Here is a 25,639-nt window from a genome sequence, read left to right as displayed (position 1 = left end):
CCAAAGTTTAGGATTTTCTTTTGCTTTCACTTTCAATGGTAATGGTAAACAGGACAAATAGAGAGGGTGAACATCCTTAACGGGGGCACAGACAACAATAAAAACTGACAGGTGCTCTAATCCCTCTCCACTCCATCCAAAACTAAAAAAAAAAAAAAAAAGTTTTGCCTTTTAGATATACTTTAAGCTCTGTAAACAATAAAGGGGCAGTGAGTGTATGGAAAACTTGAAAAGGAAACTAAAGCTCTACCAGTTGGCTAACAGCGCGAATACAAAATATAAATGAGTATTAAAATATTGCATTATTGTATACCTACCTGACCGAAAAAATGACAAACATATATAAATAAAAATAAATACAAAACCATTATACATTCTTCAGCCCAAGATAACATTTCCTGAGTCAGTTTTGAAAGCTTTGTTGATCCGATGCCTCCTTGGTGAATAATGTAATATTGTGCTGTAGCACTGTAGGTTTAGAATGCCAGGAGAGCTTTTTCGGCTGCCGAGTGTTCACTAAAAATTGGCAGGTGCTGCCTTCAATTAGCACTCCGATCTCCTTGTGCCTGTAAAGTATGGGTATGAGCTTCCCAACCCCACTTGCTGCCATCGAAAACTAGATGCAATTATTCAATAGCAACAAAGGATATAAATCAAATATTCACCAAAGTGCCTTTGCGAACTAAGATTTTAGTAGCGGTGACATCACTGTGTTGCACATACCTGTACAAAGAGTAGAGCTGTGGGAGGGACCCAGCAGGCCCCACCCACTACCAGCTGCCTGCAGAAACCTACAGGAGGGTTGTCAAATTCAAGATCAGTCCCCCTGCGCAACTTGAGAGAGCAGCAGCAACTTCTCTTTAAGGCCCTGTTCACACCTGAGCGTATTTCAGCTCGTAAAACGCTCATCTCTGAAGTCTCAAAACGCCCAACAAGCAAAATCCCATTCATTTCAATGGACCTGGTTCACATCTGAACGTTTTGTCTTCTGAAGCAAAACGTCTGAAGCTCAAAAAAGTACAATTTTCTTTTTTGGCAGATTATAGATTGCAAGCGTTTTTGTTAGATGTCAATGCCTGCCTCCAAACACCTGCAAAAAACACCTGAAAAAAGCCCCAAAACATGCCTGAAAAAACATGTGAAAAAAGCCCCAAAAAAAAACATCTGAAAAAGCCCAGAAAAGGGCCTAAAAACAATACGCTCACGTGTGAATAGAGCCTAGTCCCCTACTCCTGTAGGGGGCAGTATAACCCAACAGTTAAGACGATCAGGCGCTGTGTCCATCAATGAACATCAGAGAAATTGATTTTACAGTAAGTCAAAAATCCAATTTTTTGGCAAAAATATTGCGTTTGTAAAGCTGCGTAATACGGTGTGACATAAAGTATTGCAATGATCTCCATTTTATTCTCTAGGTTCTCTGCTAAAAAACAATATACAATGTTTGGGGGTTCTAAGTAATTTTTTAGCAAAAAATACTGATTTAACTTGTAAAAAACAAGTGTCAGAAATAGGCCTGGTCCTTAAGTGGTTAAGTTAATTTTCAAGTTTCATTTACAATTAATTACAATTCATCTGATCACTCTTCATAACATTCTGGAATATATGCAAATTGCTGTCATAAAGGCGGCAGGCTTTGTGAAAATTAATATTTTTATCATTCTCAAAACATTTGGCCACGGTTGTACCTTTTAAAAAATTTAAAATATACATTTAATGATGCATTAAAGTTGTTGTAAATCCTTAAATATACCCAGTAAAGTGACATACCTCAGGTGATACACAGAGATGAAAGGAATCCTCCTACATAAGTTGCACCTGTTTATCTGCAGTCTTCTCGCCTCTACAACCTTGTTAAGCACATATTTTACACAGCCTCTCTGAGCTACAGAAGGAAGGAGATGGGGATTTGATGTCACACACTGCGCACAGTGCAGAGAGGAGAGCTGACTAACCCTAAACCTGAGCGGAGGGAAAGGACACTCCAACACACACATAGGGAAACCTGCACATCTGAGGATGTCAATCACTCTCTGTGTGCTAGAGAAGGGGGGGGGGGATCCCCCAGGATTCTCTGGTATCAACAATACCTATCTCATGCTGATAGTAGAGGGAAGAAAGGGAGGAAAGGAACCACACTATGTGCTTTGAGTAGAGTCAAATACACAATTTAGAGCAGGGGTAGGGAACCTATGGCTCGCAAGCCAGACGTGGCTCTTTTGATGGCTGCATCTGGCTCGCAGACAAATCTTTAATGAAGGGGGGCGTGTCCAGACGTGAGCCGCGCTGGACGTGTAGTCCCAGATCTCCGCCGCGTCTACCACTCAATCCAGTGCCAACCGCGTAGCTGTGCCTGGTGCCAAGGAGATTTCTGCACCAGTCGACAGTACACTTTGTGGGCTACCCACCGCTACCCTCATTTTGTCTCTGGGTGACCGGATTGCCCCGCTACGGACCCCGCGGCCTACTCGCGGTACCGCCGCTGGCTCGTGTGCTGTGCATCTGAGGGCCTTGGCAATCACCGCCCGGTAAGGAGACCTACCATGCGCTCCCTGTGCCCCACCAGACACAATCGCCTTCCCCTCTGACACCCGGGGACCTGCGGGAGCTGCCTCTCACACCCACTTCTGAGGCCTTCAGCGGCCGGCCGCCATTTTCTTAGGGCCTATACTCACCTCCATCACTCGCAGGCCTGCAGGGGCTTCACCACTCTGACCTCATTGCATACCTGCCTGCTCTGCTCTCTTCCCGACCGGACTCCAGGCACTTTCACACGGCTCCATCTACTCCCTGTATAGCTGCGGACCATGAATGTGAATATTAAATAAAGGTTCCCGACCCCTGAAATATAATGTATGGCTCTCACGGAATTACATTTGAAAATATGTGGTTTTCATGTCTCTTTCAGCCAAAAAGGTTCCTGACCCCGGATTTAGAGGAATATGCTTTATTCATTTTTCATTTCAGAAATTTACAACCATTTCAGTTAATACAATGCCTGGAATGCGCTTTAAGTAATATTTATTTCAGGAATGGCTCCCTTTGTTACATCATATTTTTTAGAGGTGCATTCATTTCTACCACGTTTTGCGCAATGTTTGTTTCCTCAAGCATCGTGCCAACATGTAGGCTGATAACATCAAGTACGGCATCCTTAGAGCAATGTTGTGACCTCCCTGGTAATGATGCATGGCACAGAGCCTGTATTACGGATGCTGGATGACTTAAACATTGTATAATGTACGCTTTACTTTGAAGCTTCTCTTTTATGTTCATGGCAAGAGTCTGTTGTGGTTTCGTGGTCTGAGTGCTGCACCTTCAATTACATTTTCCTTTCTTCCTGAAAACAGGAAAATACTGTTTTTTTTGCCTCTAAGTAATGTCTTCTTTCATGCCTTTTGCATTTGAATAACTTGATTAAGGAGATCTGTCAAGGGAGAAATACTGACCTGCCATGAAAGATATTACTGGCCCTTCTTCCTAAAATGCTATTTGTCTGATGGTCACAATGGCGATCTTGCTTGTGTACTTAGTCACTGTACTGGAACAAGCATGCAGATCTAGAGTTCACAAGCTGAATGTTTTGGGTCCATGACTCAGAAAATATTAAAATGGTAGTCAGCCACAGGATTAATACTTTCAGAAGAGGCTTACAAATGTCAGCCTATGTATTTTTCTCCACCGAGTTCCGCTTTAAAGTAAACCTGTGCTTTGGCCATGCGACGCAAAGTAATGGGTTCACGGTAATGCTACCCTTCCCAGCAAAACCTTGTTTTAACTCCCCAACCAATCTGCTCAGTGCTGGAAAGAGTTAAAACAGAGCTGGCCACTCTGATGTAGCACTATTGAGCCAAATTTTGAGCACCAGCTTAAATTATTACATTACTGAATTAAAGTGACCCTGTCACCAAATTTAAAGTCCAAATAAAATAAACATTCCTATAGACACACTCCTAAACCTTGTGGACAGCCTTCCCAGAAGAGTTGAAGCTGTTATAGCTGTAAAGGGTGGGCCAACTCAATATTGAACCCTACGGACTAAGACTTAGATGCCATAAAAGTTTGTGTGCATGTAAAGGCAAGCGTCCCAATATTTTTGACAATATAGTTCCTACCAGTCCTGCCACCTGCACCATTAAATACAGCTCCACTAAAGAGAAATCCTTGGATGAAGTCTTCTTTAGAAGCCAACGTTTCTATCTAGGAGTGTCAATCTCCTGTTGAGGGGAATCTGCTTAGGGGTTCCTCCCACTGATCCCTTTGTCATTACAGAACACAGCAGTGACATAGGGGTTGGCAGCAAGAACCATTGACTTCTGGGAATCAGGAGACCATCACTCCTTTAAGCCTCTTGCACACTGCAGCTTGAAAAAGATCAGTACAGCTTTTTTTTTTTTTTTTTACTGAGCTAAAATACACCCATTAATTGTAATGTGCCTATGCACACAGGGGCGTAAACAAGCGCTGTGCATTTTTCAGTAAAAAAAAAAAAATCTGCATTTCTCTTTCGTTCATTGACGGACACAGCTCCAGAATCTTCTTGACCATTGGGTTGTGCTGCCCCCTACAGGAGTAGGACACTAGGCAGGAAAAAGCTTTACCACACCTATGGGACATTCAGTTTTTTTCTGCCTAGTCAGAAGTAAGGACCTAGTTTCTTGCTGGGATATCTGGTCCTAGCATTTTTTCTATTTTAAACAGATTTTTTTCCTCTTTTATTTTCTGTTTCTGTGAGAAATACAATCAACTGCTGGACTGGGCTACGAACTGGATATTCTAGAGCGAGCACGTGCAGACCTCAGCCCAGTGCTAGGTCGGCCGCGACATAGCCCCACTGGACGAGGGCTGGCCTGCGAGTTAAATGTCTTGCGAGGGCACATATGACCTGGTCCAGGCCTGAGTCGCAGCATGCCTCCTGGCCCACAGCACCCGCATTCTGATGGAGGGGTGGTCTGCCTGGAGTGGTGCCCTGCGGGTTCCAGGGTATGGTAAGTAGAGTCCCCCCTTCCCTGGTGGCCTGTTGGGTTGGATGTGGGCCCCTCCCTGGGACAGTCGGACCTCCCCCCCCAGTTTTCCTCCTTCCCACACAGCGTCCCCATATATCAGGGTCCCCTGTGGACCATCCCCCATCTACCCACACCTAGCTCCCCCATCCTCCCCCCCCCCCCCCCCAGGAGGTGGCCGTACCTGTCCAAGATCGCCTGTGGGGTGTCAAGCTGGCGATTGGGGGGGGGGGGTAAAGTGTTTTTTTCAGCTTTTGCCTGGGTGGTCTCTGGTTAATATGGAGTCCCTGGAGTAACTTTCACCCCCTGATCCCATCTCAGAGGCGGCCGGCCCTTCCTGGGCCCAGTCTACCCTGTCTGCAATGGCAATGTTGGTCTGGAGTCCTTAGTATCCTTGTAACCTTAGGTTGATTTGGTCCTGCAAAAAAGGACCAAAAGAGTCCACTGCTTTCACCTGCCTCGTCTGTCTCCTCAGGTTCTGAATCTTATCTGGCCACTGCGGACACAAGTCACCCTGCTGGGTCTGCGTCCACGCATCCTGAGTGCTCTGATAGTGAGGATGATTCCTCTTCCACTACAGCTGCACATGAAAAAGCGCTGGTGGATGCACTGATTGTATCAGTGCGGGAAACTTTAAAAATGGAGGATACAGCTGCGGCCGCGTCAGAGGTGCCGGTCACCTTCAGTACCTGAAAATCCTCAAAAGCGTCAAAGGTTTTTCCTTTTCCCACCTATTTTGACAAAATTGGCGCAAAGCAGTGGGGTTCCCTTAAATACAGTGTGGTGGTTCCTAAGCGTTTCGCTAGAAGGTACCCTTTTGAAGAACCCCTGTTAAGAAAGTGGACAGACCCACCAGTGGTAGATTCTCAGGTTTCCAGGCTGAACAATTCCACTCTAATTCCGATGGAGGATTCTCCGGCTTTTAAGGACCCTTTTGATAGGAAAGCAGAGACCTTGCTCTGGCACATGTTTACTATGGCCGGTTCGGTCCTAACCCCGGTGTTCACCATTGCCTTGGTGTCCCAGACCTTGACCGAGTGGGCTAAGCTTTTGGGCCAGGATCTGGAGAGGGAACAGCTTCCCCCTGCCTTTGCGGAGCTGGCGGACCAGTTGGTCCAGGGGTTACAGTTTATCTGTGATGCGGCTCCCTTGGTTTCTAGGCTGTACGTGACAGCAGTGGTCTTTCGGCGCATGATATGGCTGAAACTTCCAGTGACCAGTATGAGAGAGGGAGAGCGATAACACCAAATTTAACACACTTGCTCCCCATTCACACCTGAGACCTTGACCTTGTAACACTAACGAGTCACATGACATCGGGGAGGGGAAATGATTTGTTGGGCCCAAATTGGACATTTTTACTTAGGGGTGTACTCACTTTTGTTGCCAGCGGTTTAGACATTAATGGCTGTGTGTTGAGTTATTTTGAGGGGACAGCAAATTTACACTGTTATACAAGCTGTAAACTCACTACTTTACATTGTAGTAAAGTGTAATTTCTCCAGTGTTGTCACATAAAAAGATGGAATAAAATATTTACAAAAATGTGAGGGGTGTACTCACTTTTGTGAGATACTGTATATTGTTCTGAAGACTGCATGACCCTGCCCAATTATATTATGGACACTGGAGTGTTTTTTTTACTTGGGGCAATGGGGCAGAAGAGGTAAGTAGGTACTTTATTTTCTTTATCGTACATCACGGGACACAGAGTAGCCAAATTCATTACTATCTGGGTTATACACCACCTATAGGTGAATGAACACTGGCAACCAATTAAGACAGGAAGTCCCCCTCTATATAACCTCTCCCATACAGGAAGTACCTTCGTTTTTTGCCAGTGTCTTAAAGGTGATGGTCATGGTTGAAGCTCTCCATAGTCTCAAATAAGAAGAAAAGAAGATTTTTATGCACTGTTGCCTTCTGATTTAACAGTACCGAGTGCCATGTTTTATGTCTCCACTTGAGACAGTATGTGTAGTCAGCTATGACAAAATGTACCTTGTTTGCCTTACAGTCTACTCTCAACCCCCCGGATGCTTGGACTCTCTGTGGCTCCAAGTTCAGGGAGCACCCTTGAAGGCATCCCTGCAGCGAAAGGTCGTACGTGCGACCTTACAAGCTGGAGGGGACGCAGAGCAACAGCAGCTGGGTGCGTGCGTCACTGTGAGTGCATGTTTACAGGCACAAACAGGTTCTGTTACTTTGGGATAGCAGTGATGTGTGTGAGAAGCTGTATAGCTTGGCACAAGTCTTGAGTCCAGTAAAGTTAGTACCTCAAGTTTTCTTGCCTGGAGCAATGTCCTCCTGTAAGAGGATGGTGGGGGGGCATACTTGGAAGAGGCACTAGCGTGCCACCGTCAGGATTCTATTATAAGATCCTAGCCATGCTTCCTTTGTGTTTACATCTTTTAAAAAGGCTAGATGTGACTGGCCAAGCTGAGCCATTACAGTTGTCAGGCATTGTAGCCACATCCAGTAATTCTGTCTCAGCCTACCTCACTAAGGACGATTTGGCATCGGCGTTAGCCAGCCTTGAGGGTAAGATTGCTGGCATGATTGTTTTAGTGTCACAAGGAGGGGGGAAACGTGATAGATCCCCCTCACCTGAGCCCCCTCCCCTGTTTTAGTTCAGGATTGGGCAGAGGATGTGGAAGAAGTAGCTGTGAATGACCCAGTAGAAGGGCAAGCTGAGATTTCCACTTCTGGGGAGTCAGGATCTGAGGAGTCATTCTCGGCCTCTCAATCCCAGAGATTGTTAATTCAGTCTCTCACTGAAATGGTCCAGTCTGGATTTAAATAACCTCCCTTAGAGATTTCTGAAGTCTCTTTTTTCTCGTTAGGCTCATTATGCCCTCCTCAAAATCCTCAGGATTTTCCCTTACATCCGCTCTTAGAGCAGATAGTATATGCTGATTGGGATCATCCCATTAGGATTTTTGGTCCTCCCAAAAGGTTTTCTTTGTTGTATCATATGGAGAAAAAGTTCACAAGAAAATGGAGTATACCTACTGTGGATGCTGCTATTTCTTCTGGTAACAAAAGTTTAATTTGTCCTGTAGATAATGCCCTGGTAAGGATCCAGCTGGTAAAAAATTGGAATCTTTGTGAAAACCTTCTTTTTCCATTGCGGGATCTGCAATACAACCGGCAGTGGCAGCTATAGGAGTTTGTCAGTCCCTAAAAGACCGTATTAAAAGAATATCAAGGAACTGTTCCTTCTCTAGAAGAGTCTGTTGAAGATATGGCAGATCTACCTTGATCTTTATGTTTTGCAGTAGATGCTCTTAAGGACCCCATACAGCAAATGTCACAGTTTGCTCTTTTGTCAGTTCATGTGCGCAGAAACCTGTGGCTAAAAAGCTGGTCTGCGGAACTACCGTGTAAACAGTTGCTGGCTGGATTTCCCTTTCATGGGGAGTGTTTATGTGGTGACGGGGGGGGGGGGTGCGCTGCTACCAGTTAAAAGGAGAAGTAAATGTCCTTCTTTTAAGATATCCAACACTCAGACTCCCAGTACTTCTAATCCCAAGCAGTTTAGCTGGCCCCAGCCGTCTGGATCTAGAACCAACCGGGCCCGGTAGAAGAAACCGGGCCCAGAGACCTACCAAGTCTAGCTCTAAGGCTACCTCGTGAAGGGGCGCCCCCACTCAATCGGGTGGGGGAAAGTCTGCTATGGTTCTCGGAGGTCTGGTTGGAAATGATTCAGGACAACTGGGTAATTTCCACAATCTCCCAGGGGTACAAACTAGAATTTCCTCACCCTTGGTTTGTAAAGTCAAACATACCTGCAGATCCTCCAAAAAAAAGTTCTCTCTTTCTGGCTCTGGACCATTTGAGGTCTCAAGCAGCAATTACAGAAGTTACAGTAGATGAGAAATTCAGGGATTTTTACTCAAATCTTTTCATAGTCCCCAAGACAAACAGAGACGTGAGACCTATTCTGGATATCAAAGCTCTGAACCAGTTTCTAAACATTCACACTTTCCGAATAGAGTCTATTCGCTCAGTCATGGCCTCTCTGCAGGGAGGAGAATTTCTAGCATCCATAGACATCAAGGATGCATACCTTCATGTGCCTATCTTTCAGGCCCATCAGAGGTTTTTACGCTTTGCAGTAGAAGACCATCATTTTCAGTTCATGGCTTTGCCCTTCTGGCTAGCCACGGCTCCACGAGTGTTCACAAAGATCCTAGCTCCTGTATTGGATATTCTAAGGTCTCAAGGGATAGCAGTGGTAGGATACCTAGAAGATCTATTACTTATAGACTGATCTGCTTCGGCTCTAAGCCAGAATGTGTTCCAGAAAGTTCAGTTCTTAGAACGTCTGGGTTGGATTCTGAACAGGGCAAAGTCAGCGTTGCAGCCGGTTCAGCGTCTGGAGTATCTGGGTTTCCTGGTGGACACAGTACAGGCAAAGGTATTCTTGCCGCCAAGAAAGGTCGTAGCCCTGAAGGATCTGGTTCAGATCGTAAGAAGGAAAAGGTATCCTTCTGTACGTGTTTGCATGAGGTTATTAGGGAAGGTGGTGTCCTCATTCGAAGCAGTTATTTATGCCCAGTTCCTTTACAGAACAACATTCTGTCAGCCTGGAGCAGAAAGATCCAGGCCTTACATTGGTGCATGTTTCTAGTACCTAGGGTAAGTCAGAATCTAAGTTGGTGGTTGGTAGCCAGGAATTTGGAGAGTGGGAAATCATTTCTTCCAGTAGTCCTGAAGGTGGTGACTACAGATGCCAGTCTCTCCGACTGGGGAGCAGTTCTGGAGGAAGCCGCTGTCCAAGGGAAATGGTCTAGGTTAGAAAGGAGAATCCCAATCAATATCTTGGAAATCCGAGCAGTTTGTCGGGCTTTAAGCTACTGGACGCCCAGACTTCGGGGTTACCCCGTCAGGGTACAGTCTGACAATGCCACGGCTGTGGCTTATATCAACCATCAGGGGGGCACCAAGAGTCAGTCAGCCCAGAAGGAGGTTGATCACATCCTATCCTGGGCGGGAAAATTTGTTCCATGCCTGTCGGCGGTTTTCATTCCGGGAATAGAGAACTGGCAGGCAGACTTTCTGAGTCGCCAGCAGATGTTTCCGGGGGAATGGTCCTTGCACCCCGAGGTCTTTGCATTGATTTGCCAGTGCTGTGGGGTCCCGGATGTAGATCTGTTGGCATCCAGGTTCAACAAAAAGTTGATCAAAGTTGGAGTGGATGGCTTGGTGACTCCTTGGTATATGCCTTTCTCCTGGTTCAGCTGCTGCCACGTCTTCTAGGCAGGATTCAGGAAGAGTAGAAACCAGTAATCCTGGTGGCTTCAGCATGGACCAGGAGGATTTGGTATGCACAAATCTTGAAATTGACGGTGACAAGGCCTTAGGTTCTTCCACTGCATCCGGACCTGCTTTCTCAGGGTCAGATATTCCACCTTGCTTTACAGTCTCTAAGTTTGATGGCTTGGCTATTGAAGCCTGGATCTTGAGAAAGTGGGGTATATCTGGCCCTACAGTCTCTACCCCGATAAATGTTAGGAAGCCAGTTTCTAGGGGCATTTATTACAGAGTCTGGAAATCTTACATTGCCTGGGGTGAGGCCAGAAAAGGGCATCCCTGTAAATATATCATCGGGAGAATTCTAGCCTTCTTGCAAGTAGTGGTAGATATGAAGCTAGCCTTAGGCACTATTAAGGGTCAAATTTCAGCCATATAATTTTTTTTCCAGAGACCGATTGCTTCGCATTCCTTGGTTTGAACCTTTGTTCAAGGGGTGCTACATATGCCTCCGCCAGTGAAGCCACTGTTGTGTCCTTGGTATCTAAATTGGGTTCTAGCAGTTCTACAGAAACAGCCTTTTGAGCCCATGCTTTTGACCAGAAAGTTAGTCTTTTTGGTTGCAGTAACTTCAGCAAAAAGGTTTGAGATGTCTATCACCTCTAGCAACTGAATAATATGGGTGAGCACATCATAATATATTGTTAGTTAATTGATTAAAATGAAAATAGGTTAATGTATAAATATGTATTTTTTCTCTGTATTATTATGTTTTTTTTTTGTTTTCTTTAAAGTGTGTGGCAACAGTCTTCGTATGTTACATGCGTTCCCTGAGGAAGCATTTAAAGGAGCATAGGCTCTGCGAAAGGCATTGGACCGAATAACTACGCACTTTTACATTGAATACTGTATCTGATATGATTGCCTGCAGTTTATTTTGTTATCCAAATATGGTTGTATCCATATTTATTGACTTTTTATTGTTTTTATATTCCCTCTTTTTGATATTAGTAAAATGTATTTTTATTAGAAACATGATTCTTTTATGACAACCTCAAAGCCTTTAAAATCCTCTATCACAGGACGAGAACACAAGATCACTGAGGCTGGGGTCAGACCCCTATTTGGCCTAGTTCCTGGTTTCTCTCTCCTGTTTTTTGCTTCCAATGTTCAGCTAGAAGGGTATCAGAGTTGGCAGCTCTTTCTTGTAAGGAGCCATTTTTGAGTTTAAATCAAAATAGGGTGATTCTACGTCCACACCCAGGATTTTTGCCCAAGGTGGTTTCTGCCTTTCATTTAAATCAGGACATTATATTGCCTTTCTTCTTTCCGAATCCTCAAACAGCAGAGGAAAAGTTGTTACATTCTCTCGATGTAGTACTTGCATTCAAGGTTTATTTGAAGAGGTCAGCTCAGATTCGTAAGACCGACCTTTTGTTTGTGCTGCCAGAGGGGCCCAGGAAAGGGCAGGCAGCATCTAAATCTACAATTTCTCATTGGATTCGCCAGGTTATTATCCAGGCGTATGGTTTAAAGGGGAAGGTTCCACCCTTTCCGGTAAAAGCACACTCTACCAGAAGAGTAGATGCCTCTTTGACAGTTTGCCATTAAGCTTCTATGGCTCAGATTTGCAAGGCCACTCTTTGGTCTTCAGTATATACATTCATTAGAGTCTATCAAGTGGATGTTAGGACCCAGGAAGAGATGGCATTTAGCCGCAGTGTGCTGCAGGCTGCTATGTAGATCTTTTGTGGTCTGATGGTGGTATTTTCAATATAGTGTCCCCCTATCCTCAAGTGCATTGCTTTGGGACGTCCCAGATAGTAATGAATATGGCTGCTCTGTGTCCTGTGATGTACAATAAAGAAAAACTGATTTTTTTCTACAGCTTGCCTGTAAAATCCTTTTCTTGGAGTACATCACGGGACACAAAGGTCCTTCCCCACTTGTCTGGGATTTTTATTGCTTGCTACAAAACTGGGGTACTTCCTGTATGGGAGGGGTTATATAGAGGGGGACTTCCTGTCTTAATTGGTTGCCAGTGTCCATTCACCTATAGGTGGCATATAACCCAGATAGTAATGAATATGGCTGCTCTGTGTCCCATGATGTACTCCAAGAAAAGGATTTTACAGGTAAGCTGTAGAAAAAATCTGTTTTTTTACATGTGCATAATTCATTTACACATTTTAGGGACAGGGCCACGTTACCTGATATTTTATATCTCCCTGGGATTTACCCTTAAAACATCTTAAAACTGATGTATTCTAATACTTTTGGGGAAGGAGTGGGGGTATTTGGTACTTGGGCAAAGGGACTTTACTCAAAGGGGCAACAGTGTTTTTTTGTTTCCACTATGTTGACTAGTCACTTTTTTTTGTGCACATTGCCCTTTGTAGTTGCTGCTTCCCATGTCAGACAAATACAGTTATACTCTATGGAAGCAACAGTATTTTATGGTCAGACTTCAAAATGGAGTGCCACTTTAAGTGAATAGTTTTGCAAATATTTATTCTTTCCTGCTACTTGATTGTGGAAAAAATTGATGACGGCAACTAAGGCATTTCTGGCAAAGATTGCACGGCAGCTTCCCCTGTGACTACACCATATGGCTTTCCCTGCTTCCTCCCTCTCCGAATCAGGACCTAATTTAGGAGTCTGCTTCCTCTGAATTGCTGGGTTTCCAGGCCTGGTGCCTCCCATGTGGAATAAAAGAACGAACGCTATAGATTATATAGATTTTCCCAGCAATGGAAATGAAGATGATAGTGATAGATCATTTCCCTTCGGTGACAGCAAAGGCAAAATTATTGCAATGCCTGCAGGCTGGGAATAAATGATTGTGTGACAGCAGCCAGCCATATTGTGTTTCCAGGGAACAGTGAATGCTAATTTACTTATACAGTAGCCATTGTAAACCCAGCTAGCGTGTAGTTTCTCCCCTAGGCACTTTGACATTAATTTTGTAAATAGCAGATTTCACTGACACTTGTAAAACACATTATTGTAGGTGGTTTAAAATCTCACTCTGTCAGGCTGAAAGTAAGGATAAAGGAGGGAGGTGAATTTTCTTAGTCAGCCTGTGCATTTATAGTAGTATAAGACTGAATATAAAGATTCTTGTCTATTATCAGTGGTGGCTGGTTCTTATGGAGCTATATTCACATTAGCAGGTTAGGGCATACAGCGGATTCCTTTGGCAAGCATCATTAGATTCCTGTGGCTGCGATCTCAGGTGTATTCCAAAAGCTATAGTAAGGAACCCTGTACAAAGCGATGTCAAGCTGACAGGAACTGCAGCTTTTCATGTGCATCCATCTGCGCATCCAGTTGTTTACGTGCGGTTAGGGGTGGAAAAGCAACCCCGAAGCCAAAAGATTTTGTCCAGGTTTGAACACCCATCGCTATCCATAAGTAACTGTTCCTGTGAAAATCTACAATCAACTGCCGGACTGGGCGATGGAGTGGAAAATCTAGATCCAGAGGGTCCCCCTAGTCTGGCCAGCGAGTGCGCACAGGCCTCAGCTCCCCGCTAGGTCGGCTGCGATATAGCCCCACAGGACGGGGGCTGGCCTGCGAGTTAAACTTCTTGCGAGGGCACATAACAATCTGACCTCGGCCTGAGTCACATCGTTGATCCTGGCCAACAGTCCCCCCATGCATATGGAGAGGTGGTCTGTCCGGAACAGTGCCCCCCCTGTTTTCTGGTATGGTAAGTAGCTGTCCCTCCTCTTCCCCTGCATAGTTTTGGGGTCAACATGGGCCTCTCCCTGGGATGGTGAGCTTTGCGGCCTACTGGTCTGGAGCTATGTGGGGCGGCCCCAGTGAGGGTGGCTGAAGCCACTACCCTCTGTTTGAGCATCTGCCCTCCCCTCCGCTGCCCCTGGGTGTTCGGCTCCTCTGGGGCCCGCGCCCAAGCTGCTGGGCGTCCATGAAAATTTAGGCTGCGGCTTGCGGCCGTGGTGGGTGCCTCCATTGGGGGGGAGGGGCGGCCCCCGTGGGATTAGCTGAAGCCCCCGCTCTGCCTTTGGCTGGGCCTCCACAAAAATGTACTAGGCCATGCGGCCAGTTTGGCGCCTCCCTTGGATGGGTGGCGTTGTGGGGGCAGTTTATTTTTTAAAGGCAACCATGCCGCCATTATTGTGTGGGCACCTGCCCCTTTTTTAGCTCTCCGGGAACTATCAGGGTACCCTGCCTGCGTGTCCACATCATGGAGGGCGGTCTCCTTTTAAGGGGGCTATTTCCTGTTATGCAGACCTATTTTTGTGGGGTCCAGTAGGTGACCCATTCGTGGGCCTTTGGTCAACGTCCCCTCTGCGGGATCGGAGTCGGCGGACCTCCCCTGATTGTTATGTTTTCCGGGTGAGCTTAGTATATAGTGCCCCCACCTTTCCCTGTCTCATCTGTCTCATCAGATCCTGAATCTGATTCAGCCACCACAGATGCGAGTCACTCTACTTGGTCTAGGTCCACGCAACCTGAGTGCTCAGATAGTGAGTATGAATCCTCTGCTCCTCTACCCATAAAAAGGCACTGGTGGATGCACTGATTGTGTCAGTGCGGGAAGCTTTAAAACTGGAGGATGCGGCTGATGCTGCGTCGGAGGCGCCGGTCTCTTTTGGCACCCACAGGCCCTCCAAAGCGGCGAGGGTGTTCCCCTTTCCCGCTTACTTTGACAACATTCTCAAAAAACAGTGTGGTTGTCCAAAGCACACTCTTGTGGTCCCTAAGTGTTTTTCTATTCGGTATCCCTATGAGGATTACCTGCTTAAAAAGTGTACGGTCCCACCTGCAGTGGACTCGCCGGTTTCCAGGTTAAATAAAGCTACCTTAATTCCGGTTGCGGAGTCCCTGGCCTTTAAAGGTCCGGCTGATAGGAGGGCGGAGGCTCTGGGCCGCCATATGTTCACTGTGGCTGGTTCGGCACTTAGGCCGGTATTTACGATTGCTCTGGTGTTGCAAACTCTGACCGAGTGGGCTAAGCTTTGCGCCATGACTTGGAGGGAGAATAGCTCCCCCCTGCCTTTGCAGAGCTGGTGGATCAGTTGGTTCAGGGGCTGCAGTTTATCTGTGATGCCTCTTTGGACGCGGCTCCTTTGATTTCTAGGCTGTCTGTATCAGCAGTGGTCCTTCTGTGTATTATCTGGCTGAAATGCTGGTCTGCGGACCAGACTTCTAAGAAGGCCTTATCTGATCTCCCCTTTGTAGGGGATCGCCTGTTTGGAGCTTCCTTGGATGACATCATTGAGGGTCTCACAGGGGGGGAAGAGTACTCTTCTTTTGCAGGCTACCAAGGGCAAGGAGCCCCGTCGTACACGTGGGCCATTCTTCTCAGCTCATAAGAGGACTTTTCGTCCCTCAGGGACTCAGTCATTCAGTCCGGCTACAAGATCGAGTTTCGGTCTTATCCTCCGTAAAGGTTCTTCCCCATCCAACCTGCACTTGTCCCCAGATCGCTTACGGGGTCTCTTTGGGACAGTGCAAGACTTGTTACTTCAAAGGGTGATTGTCCCGGTTCTGACTTTGGAACATTTTCAGGGGTTTTACTCAACCCTCTTTACAGTTCCCAGGAAGGCAAGGTACGTCCAATTTTGGACCTCAATGCGCTAAACTGCTTTGTGCGGGTACAGAAGTTCTGAAGGAAGTCCATTCGCACGGTAGTGGTGTCCCTACATCTGGGATTTTTTTGCTTCTATCGACATCAAGAACACCTACATTCACATTCCAAATATGTGTCGGGCCAATCTTCAATCCTGCTTTACAGTCGCTGGTTTAATAGGTTGGCTGTTAAAAGCCATGTGCTGAAGAATAGAGGTTTGTCTGAATCTGTGATTCCTACACTGTGAAAGGCTAGAAAATCTACCTCTAGGAACATCTACCATCGTACTTGGAAGACGTACATTGTGTGGTATGAGTCTCTTGGGGTTCTCCCCCGCTCCTTTTCGGTGGCTCGGATCTTGGCTTTCCTCCAATGGGAGGTTGAGCAGCGCCTGGTCTTGGAGTACCATCAAGTGCCAGGTTTGGGCCTTGGTGGTTTTTTTTCAACGTCCATTGGCCACACATTCCTTGGTGTGTACCTTTATCAATATGGTATTGTCAATTCTCCAGAACCCTCCCTTTGAAAATATTCGGGAGGTTCCCCTGCTTACGTTGTCCTAGAAGGTGGCCTTTTTGGTGGCTTTTTCTTCTGTGTGCAGGGTGTTGGAGCTAACGGCACTGTATTGTCGTTCACCTTACCTGGTGGTTCACAGAGATAAGGTGGTTCTTCGTCCCTGTCCGTCGTTCCTTCCAAAGGTCATCTCAGATTTCCAATTGAATGATGACATTGTGTTGCCTTCCCTATGTCCCAAATTGCCTTGCATTCCCTGAATGTGGTTTGGGCAATCAGGGTGTATCTAGCAGCTACGGAGTCTTTTAGGAAGTAAGACTCACTATTTGTCCTCACTGATGGACCTCGGAAAGGGTTGGCTGCTTCTGCTGCGACCATTTCCAGATGGCTCAGACAGACAGTGATTCAGGCCTTTTCAATTAGGAATAAGGTTCCTCCTTTCCCTGTTAAGGTGCACTCTACTTGGGCACTTAGTGCCTCCTGGATCTTCCATCATCAGGCGTCAGTAATGCAGGTTTGCAAGGTGCCCACCTGGTCATCAGTGCACACTTTCACAAAGTTTTATAAAGTGGATGTGTTGGCATCTGCAGATGCTTCTTTTGGCTGCAAGGTTTTTCAGGCTGCGGTTTAGAGGACCTGGTCCTTTTTGAGGGTGTATTTTTTTTTCAGGTGAGCTCCAGTTGTTTATGATTTGAGCTCCATGTTACAGGGTTGGCTACAGTTTAGCCTTGGGAATTTTTTCTTGCTGTTCCCAGCCCTTGTGTTTGACACTGCTTTAGAACGTCCCAATGGTCAAGAAGATAACGGGCTGTGTCTGTCAATGAACGAAAGAGAAAATGGGATTTTTGACTGAGTGTAAAATCCATTTCTCTAATGTTCATTCATGGACACAGCACCCATCCCTCTGTGGAGTTGGCTTTTTTCTGACACTGCTTGTAACAAAACTGAGTGCCTATAGCTGAGAGTGGGAGTATACCCCCTGGGACTGCCCCATAGGCATAGTCAAGTTTTTTCGTGCCTAGTGTCCTACTCCTGTGGGGGGCAGTATAACCCAATGGTCAAAAAGATAAGAAGCTGTGTCTGCCAATGAACATCAGAGAAATGGATTTTACTGTAAGTAAAAAATCCAATTTTTCCACGTTATTGGGTATTCTTTGGAAAGTGTATTTTTACTTTGTTTTTATTAATTTACTAAAATAAGTGAAAATTCACTGGAAGTGAAAATCCATGCTCATGTAGTAAATCAGAGTCCATTTACTCTTCCCAAGAATTCTATTAAAAAAAAAAAAAAACACATCACTGATTCCCTTTAGGCGTGGATTCCTTCTAGCCACTGCAGACTTTAGCTGTGCAATCAAAAAGAGTGTAATCAAGAACTGAAGTCTGCAACGGCCAGTGGCCAGCAGTAATGCACATGTATAGGAATGCCAAGGATGTGTTCCTTCATATAATGCTTGTGAAGAGAAGTACAATGACTGACATCAGCTCTAAAGATGATGCCTAGCAGAGGACCAACTCTAAGTGTAATGGGCCATACACACTATAAGATTTTCTGAAGACTTTTTCCTTTAGACTTACCAAAACCATATAATATGAGGTCAAACCTAAACACTTTCAATTTGTATGCAATCTGGCAGGCCCTTGCACTACATAGAAAAGGTAAATCTGAAGGAAATCTAACCACAAAAGTTGGATAGTGTGTATCCAGCTTTAGGCTGGAGTTCAATACCCAATCATTTGCAAGGATTTTTTGTTTGCACATCATTGGATGGTCAGTACAAGCTTCACCAGTTCAAGCTGATTTTCACTTGGCTTAGTGCAGGGGTGTCAAACTCGATTTCATCGCAGGACACATCATCATTATGGTTGCCCTAAAAGGGCCAGTTGTATCTGTAAGACTAGAAGCCCAGAGCACCCCACCCCCAATCAGAAGTCAGGAGTTTCACACTTTCCCTTACATCACAGTGCACCCACTTACCTTGTGGTGCTCCTAGGAAGAAGCTGGGGTGGAGCTGGTAAGCAGAAAGTGCAGGGTCTGGAGGAGGATCAGGGAGGGCTAGAGTCATCTCCTGGATTCTGCTGATTGCTGAGACAAAGGGAGGCGGAGATGAGGGGATGCCGCATCTGCACAAAGCGGGGCAGCGTCTCCTCCTCACTTCTACAAACTGCTGAAATGGGGGAGAGCAGCGATCAGCCTCTCTACATTAAATGGTTTGGCGGACCAGATTCGGCATGTGGGCCTTGTGTTTGACACATGTAGCTTAGTAAATGAGGGAAGATGTTCTGCCTTCAATCATCCAATCATTTTTTTTTTTCTTTATTTGAAAAAATAGTTTTGCTAACACAGCACACACCATTTTAGGCTTGTGCGTTGCAATGCACTGCAACACAAATGCATTGTGGAGGTGGGTTGTGGTGAGTTTCAAATGAATGACACCACAGCACACCAACACTTATCCATATCCATTACCGAAACACAATGGTGTGAACTGGCCCTAAGTGAAAATTTACTGTGCAAAGTGAACATGCTTCATTACTTTAGTACATTATTCCTGCTTGCCGGTTTAAGGAAAGATCAAGCCGCTTTGGTTCAGCTAGAGAAAGAGAGAGAGCCAGAGGGTCACCACTGCAGGGACCCAAATCAAACACACAAACAGAATAGAACTTCTTACTAATAGCATTATCCCAGGGCAGTTTGTCTTTTGCACTCATTTTTTCCATCATCTGTCTTCACCTGCTCTCTACCCTTGTAGGAAGATATTTATGTATGTCAATGGGGACTTTCGCCTACTGTAATCCTGTAAGTGAGTTTCAAGGATTTGACGTGCCAGGATCTAAAATTTCCCAACATATACATCTGTATCCCCCTTCAAATCTGTGCATGCCTTGTATTAGCACATATAGAGGTGGCCTCAAGATATCTTGTAAAGCTTAGAATATTTTGCTCTAAGCACATTCTGATACTTAAAATTTATGTGAGGAAGCATATGTTTTATATTGCCCAATATTTACACAAGATCAAAGAGACTTTTGCCAACTATAATCCTGTAAATCAGCTTCCAGGATTCGGCATGCCAAATTAGGAATTCAATTAGGAGTTTCCCACATTTACATCTGCACCTCGAAATCTGTGCAGTGTCTTATATCAGCCACATATAGAGATGGACTCTTGTAAAGCTTGGGACATTTTCCTCTATGTACATTCTTACACAATTTTTGCAAGGAAGTAGAGGTTTCATATTGCCCAATAGGCTCACAAGATACATTTGTTTTGTTAGTAATGGGTCGTATAGGGAATTTTCTTTACACTAAAGTGGTTCTAAAGCCTCAAGGCTTTTTACCGTAATGCATTCTATGCATTAAGATAAAAAAACCTTCTCTGCTGCAGGATCGCCCCCCCCCCCCCTTATTCTTACCTGAGCCTGATCAACTCCAGCAACGTGCACAAGAGCAGGGCTCTCAACGCTGTCTCCCTCCTCATTGGGCAGTTTAATAGCATTGGCTCCCACTCCTGTCATTCAACTCCTGTGATGAGGGAGCGCAATGGATGCAGGGGTTGGGAGCAAGCACGCACGAGTGCCCCCATGGGAAGTGGCTTCCCATGGGGGGCACTGGATATATAGAAGGAGCGCTGCTAGGGGACCCGAGAAGAGGAGGGTCGGGCCGCTCTGTGCAATTCTTTTGCACAGAGCAGGTAAGTATAGACACGTTTGTGATTTTTTTTTTTCTCATTTCCTTTACAATTGCTTGAAAGCCTAACTCCATGTTTAATGTTCCTTTAAATAGTTTGTTTGGACCAAGCTGGCTCAAATGAACTCTATACTGTCTTAACAGGTGCGCCTGCTGAACGTGCTGTACTGTATATAGCTGTGTTCTGGCAGTGGAATGGGAACTTCCCTTTCCACTCTCATAACAAAATAGAGTCAGGCTAAGCCCTGCTCAGCCATTCATAGGAAGCTTTGCAGTCTATGAACAAATACAAAGCTTCTTCTGCAGAGGCGAATGGATGACGTCAGGATCTCAGCCAGAGGAAGTTTTGTATTCATTCACAGAATGCAAAGCATCCTGTGAACGGCACAGCAGCACTGAATTTATTTTGTTTCAGGAGTGGAACTGGAAATCTACATAACATAGGGGATATGGATTCTATAACCATAGTGAACTCATGTGGGGCTTATTTACTATAACTGGAAAGTGCAAAATCTGAATAGTAGCCAATCAGCTTCTAACTTAAGCTTCTTCAATTAAGCTGTGACAAATAAAACCTGGAAGCTGATTGGTTTCTATGCAGAGCTGCACCAGATTTTGCACTCTCCAGTTTTAGCAAATTAACCTCAGTGTTTAAGATTTCAGTGCAGCATTGTCAGCTCACTACATTAGTATATTAATAAATGTGAGAGTATTGCATTTTGATGTCTATTGCTATGCAACTTATGTATGTAAAAACAGCAACAGCACACCGTTTTAATAATGTTTTTATTCTGATTGTATCATTAAAGTTTGTAAGGTTTTATATATCTCTCTCTCATATATATACACAGGGCTTTTTTTTTCTCAGAGAAAAGGTGCAGGAACTCACCCCCCCTTCTAGGTCACGCCCCTACCGCCCCCTAGGACCACCCCTAAGACCGCCCCCATGACCGCCCCCTTTAGAGAACAGGGAACCAAGTATAATTTGGGGGCTATACAAGTTATTTGTACAAAATTTAAATAAAAAGCAATACAGTGAAATGTGCAAAAAACTAGAACAAAATCCAGCACTTACCAAAGTAAGGTCAGAGGCACTTCCAGATGATTTCAGCATTCTTGTCGTATGCATCTTCTCTGCGTCTCTCCTTGCTTCTCACATCAGTAGGAAACAGACAGCCCAGCCCGGTGTAGGAAACAGACAGCCCAGCCCGGTGTAGGAAACAGACAGCCCAGCCCGGTGTAGGAAACAGACAGCCCCATCTCTTTCCTGGACTGCGGAGGGCTGTCTCTTTCCTGGACTGCGAAGGGCTGTCTCTTTCCTGGACTGCGAAGGGCTGTCTCTTCCCTACACCGGGCTGGGCTGTCTCTTTCCTGTTGCACTGTGCTGAGCTGTCTCTTTCCTGTTGCACTGTGCTTGGCTGTCTGGGACAGCACAGTCCAGGAAAGAGCCAGCCCAGTGTAGGAAAGAGACAGCCCAGCCCGGTGTAGGAAAGAGACAGCCCAGCCCAGTGCAACAGGAAAGAGACAGCCCAGCCCAGTGCAACAGGAAAGGGACAGCACAGTGCAACAGACAGTTAACAGGAGGCTAGCTAGTAAGGAGGAGGAGGAGGAGGATACAGCCTGCCTGCCTGGCTATATTCCCAGGCCATCCCCACTACTCACACCATCCATGATCTTTTCTGCTGTGTGATGACTCACATAGCTTCTTCTGAGAGGCGAGCGGGGTACAGATCGCTCCTCGGCCCTGCCTTCCCCTCTCACAAGCTGCTGCAGTGCAGACATTGGATCCCAGTGGCCAGATAGGGGAGTGCAGTGCTTCAGGGCTAGTTTAGTTAACTTTATCCTCTGCAGATGGCAGCCTGTATCCCCCAGACCAGATCCCCCACTACTGACAGTAAGTACTGGAAGAAAAAAAAAAAAGGAACTATTTAAATGACCCTTTCCTTTCACTAGACTCTTTGTTTGAACTTTGAATTGACTATCTATGCTGATCAGGGAAGGGAAGGAAGTCAAAAGAAATCTACAAGTCCTTACCTGCAGGCTGCATAAGTCACCACACGGTCTCACAGACATCGGCATCCACCACGATCTTTCCTGCTGTGTGATTCCCCCCTGGAGACTGATGAGAAGAGCGCCAAAATTAGCTTCTGCCTTCTTCTGAGAGGCGGGGCAGAGTACAGATCACTCCGCGGCTCCGCCTTTCCCTCTCACAAGCTACTGCAGACATTTATTTGAGTGTCACTATTCCTTTGAGAATTCACTGTTGGTGTACCTATGTGTACATTTTCACTCAGCTTTTGAGTTTCAGTCAGCACTGTTTATTTATTCACCTTTGTATCTATATGTTTTTATACATGAGTGTATACCTCACTTTTTTCACATTTGTATACACAGTTCACTGTACATCAACCCTACACACATCACAGGAGTGTGATTGATACTTATTATAGTGTTGAAATCCACTCTCTGACTTGTGACAACCATTAATTTAGCGCACCTGATTTTCTATACACAATTTCACCCCCATTTGGTTCTAAGGTTGCAGCTTTATTTTTCACTAGATCCTGCGCACCAATTATTTCATACACAAGCTACTGCAGACATGCAGACACTTGATCCCTCGGCCGGCTTCAGTGTTGAGCAGCAGGGCGGATAGAAAAAAAAAAAAAAAAAGAGTCTGTCATAGGTGCCGGAACTGCGTTCCGGTGCGTTCCGGCAGAAAAAAAGCCCTGTATATATATAATACTGTTTAATTGCTTTTAATTTTCTGTTTTTCTTGGTTGCCCTAAAAGTCCCATAATTGAGGGTTTAACCACTTAAGCCCCGCAAGATTTTACCCCCTTCCTGACCAGGGGGTATTTTGCGATTCGGCACTGCGTGACTTTAACAGACAATTGCGCGGTCGTGCGACGCTGTACCTAAACGAATTTGACGTCCTTTTTTTCCCACAAACAGAGCTTTCTTTTGGTGGTATTTGATCACCTGTGCGATTTTTTGATCACGCGCTATAAACAAAAAAAGAGCGTCAATTTTGCAAAAATAACAATATTTTTCACATTTTTTTATATGAAATTCCCCCAAAAAAAAAAGTAAAAATCAAAATTTTTTTAAATTTTCGGCCAATTTGTTTTATGCTACCTATGTTTGGTAAAAAAAATCGCAAAAAGCGTATTTTGATTGGTTTGCGCAAAAGTTATCGCGTTTACTAACAAAGGGAAAGATTTTTGTCATTTTTGTTGGTTTTTTTTTTAACGCGTAATGGCGGCGATCTGCGATTTTTTTTGCGGTACTGCGACATTGGGGCGGACAGATCGGACCCTTGACTGACATTTGTGACACTTTTGGGGTTACCAGTGACATTTCTACAGTAATCAGTGCTATACATATGCACTGTTACTGTAAAAATACACTGGTTGTGAAGGGGTTAACTTTATTTGGAAGGGAGGGGCTGTGTGTATCCCTAGGGGCGTGCTTTCTACTGTGATTGGCTGTGGCTTGAGCTGTAAGGACACTGATCAACGGATCTACATACTAGATCCGTTTTATCAGTGTCTTTACAGCGAGGAGAATGACAGGCAGCTTGTTTACACAAGCTGCCTGACATTCTCCCTCTCCCCCGCCGATCGCCGAGTGACCGGCGGACATCGGGTCCGCTGGTCACACGCGCGGGGGGGTCCGTGACCACGCGGGAGCGGGAGCGCGCCTCCGGGGGCGCGCGCTCGCTCCCTAGACCCTCACAAGCTAGTGACGTAGCCCTACGTCACTTTGCCTGTGAGGGGCTGACTGCCGACGTAGATCGGCGTTAGGCAGTCGGCAAGTGGTTAAAGTATAACTAAACTTTTTTTTTTTTTTAGTTTTGGATAGAGTGAATTAGAAAGCTTGTCAGTTTTTATTGCTGTCTGTGCCCCCGATGGGGAGATTCACTCTCTCTCTTTGTCCTGTTTACCATTATCATTGAAAATGAAAGTAAAAGAAAATCCCGAATTTTGAGCTGTCACCAGAAAAGTAATAGAGGCGAAATCCTCCAATGGGGACACTGGTTCTGGTGACCTGGATTTCCCTTAATTTGCAGGAATTTCCTCTCACTTCCTGTTTGGCTATGGGACAGGAAGTTATGGGAAATCTCCCCAATGGGACACATACGAGAAGAAAAAAAACGGACAGGGGCTATAACCCTCCCTTACTTGAAAAAAAAAAAAAAAACGTTTTCCCTATAGTTCTACTTTAAGTCTTGTTTGTATACTATTTGCGGTATGATGGCAACCACTACAGGGGCATTAGGAGCTTGCTGAATTTCTGGAGGGATTAATGGGTATTTGTTTGCATTTTATCGTAACAAAACTTTCTCATTGGTATATTAAGTGCCGCTTCACACTGAAGCGGCACGACTTCGGGGGCGACCTGTGAAGTCGCGTGCACCGCGACTTCGGTGCGACTTGCACGGACTTCATAAAATGAATGTCTATGCAAGTCGCTCCAGGTCGCCCCGAAGTAGTACAGGAACCTTTTTCTAAGTCGGAGCGACTTGTGTCGCTCCTATTAGAACCGGTCCTGTACCACACAATGGACCGCGACGGTGCGTGACTTGCCAGGCTGACCAAGTCGCCTGACAAGTCATACTAGTGTGAACCGGCACTTACACAAAAAAAGGGACCATACAAGTGAAATTGAATGTCTGGGTTTACATACACTTTATATTATGTTTATTTCCATGAAGAAACCGAGAATACAGCGTTAGTTACCTATGGAAGGAGTTTCTTACTGCATGCTTCCCGCCCATGACATCAGAATGTCAGCATTTTCTTTTGGGTCCAAAGAATAGTTAAAGTGACCATGCACTTAGACGATTTGCTCCACTGCTGATGCTTAAATTTTTCTTCCTTTCATACCACCATTTGTCAGTGTGAGTGATGTGTCAAGTGATATAGCTGGTACTTTCAGGTATGGAGGATCATATGACCTTCTTACCCTTCTACAAAGCAACATGCAATCTCTGGGCTGGAGCTGTATCATATGGAGGTGGGGGGGGGGGGTAGTGTAGTTCTTAGCCTGGTGTATGCTCCAACTAGGTTATATTCAGAGCTTTCTCCAATAATAAACTGGATTTTTCCTTTTCTTTTCTAACCTCCTAGACAGAGGAATAGCAAGTGAAATCTGATTGATTACTTTAAAACTTGATATATTTTTTTACCAGATGCTTTTGAGAAATGAGGCCTAAAGTTTACTATTTGGCTTAGGTTTAAAAAATAGACAAAGCTAGAAATATAACAGCCAAAAGATTTCCATTTTGCTTAGAAACTCCTTGTTCTTTTTCTCAGGGCAGAGAAGTATGACGTCCATCCCCCAGCTGTCCTCTTCTCCAGACAAGGTGTACAGAAAGTCTATGCTGTGTCCCTCCTCAACACTCCTCGCAGTCAAGTGCTGCCGCTCCTAAGACGGGGATTACTCAGAGAGTTTGTGAGTGGTATTCGTTTCATATGATCATAAGGCTATAAGCTCAAAGATAAGTCCAAGTTACATAAACACATGGGCCTCTCCTTAGAGTAAAGTATGTAGTATATATATACTGTACACAAAAACA

At 45.2% G+C, this 25,639-nt stretch overlaps 1 protein-coding gene across 1 annotated transcript in view; it reads left to right on the top strand.

Annotated features, from left to right (window-relative positions):
• Positions 1 to 25,639, top strand: part of TXNDC16 (thioredoxin domain containing 16) — a 180,643-nt gene that overhangs the window by 123,963 nt on the left and 31,041 nt on the right. The window contains exon 18 of the mRNA XM_082242654.1: positions 25,377 to 25,515. Coding sequence (XP_082098780.1) covers positions 25,377 to 25,515 — 139 coding nt within the window. The remainder of the gene's footprint in view (positions 1 to 25,376; positions 25,516 to 25,639) is intronic.

This window comes from Pelophylax lessonae (assembly GCF_965119305.1).
Source record: "Pelophylax lessonae genome assembly, chromosome: 13".
Taxonomy (NCBI): domain Eukaryota; kingdom Metazoa; phylum Chordata; class Amphibia; order Anura; family Ranidae; genus Pelophylax; species Pelophylax lessonae.
Note: the sequence above shows the minus strand (reverse complement) of the source record. Positions and strands in the feature narration are given on the sequence as shown.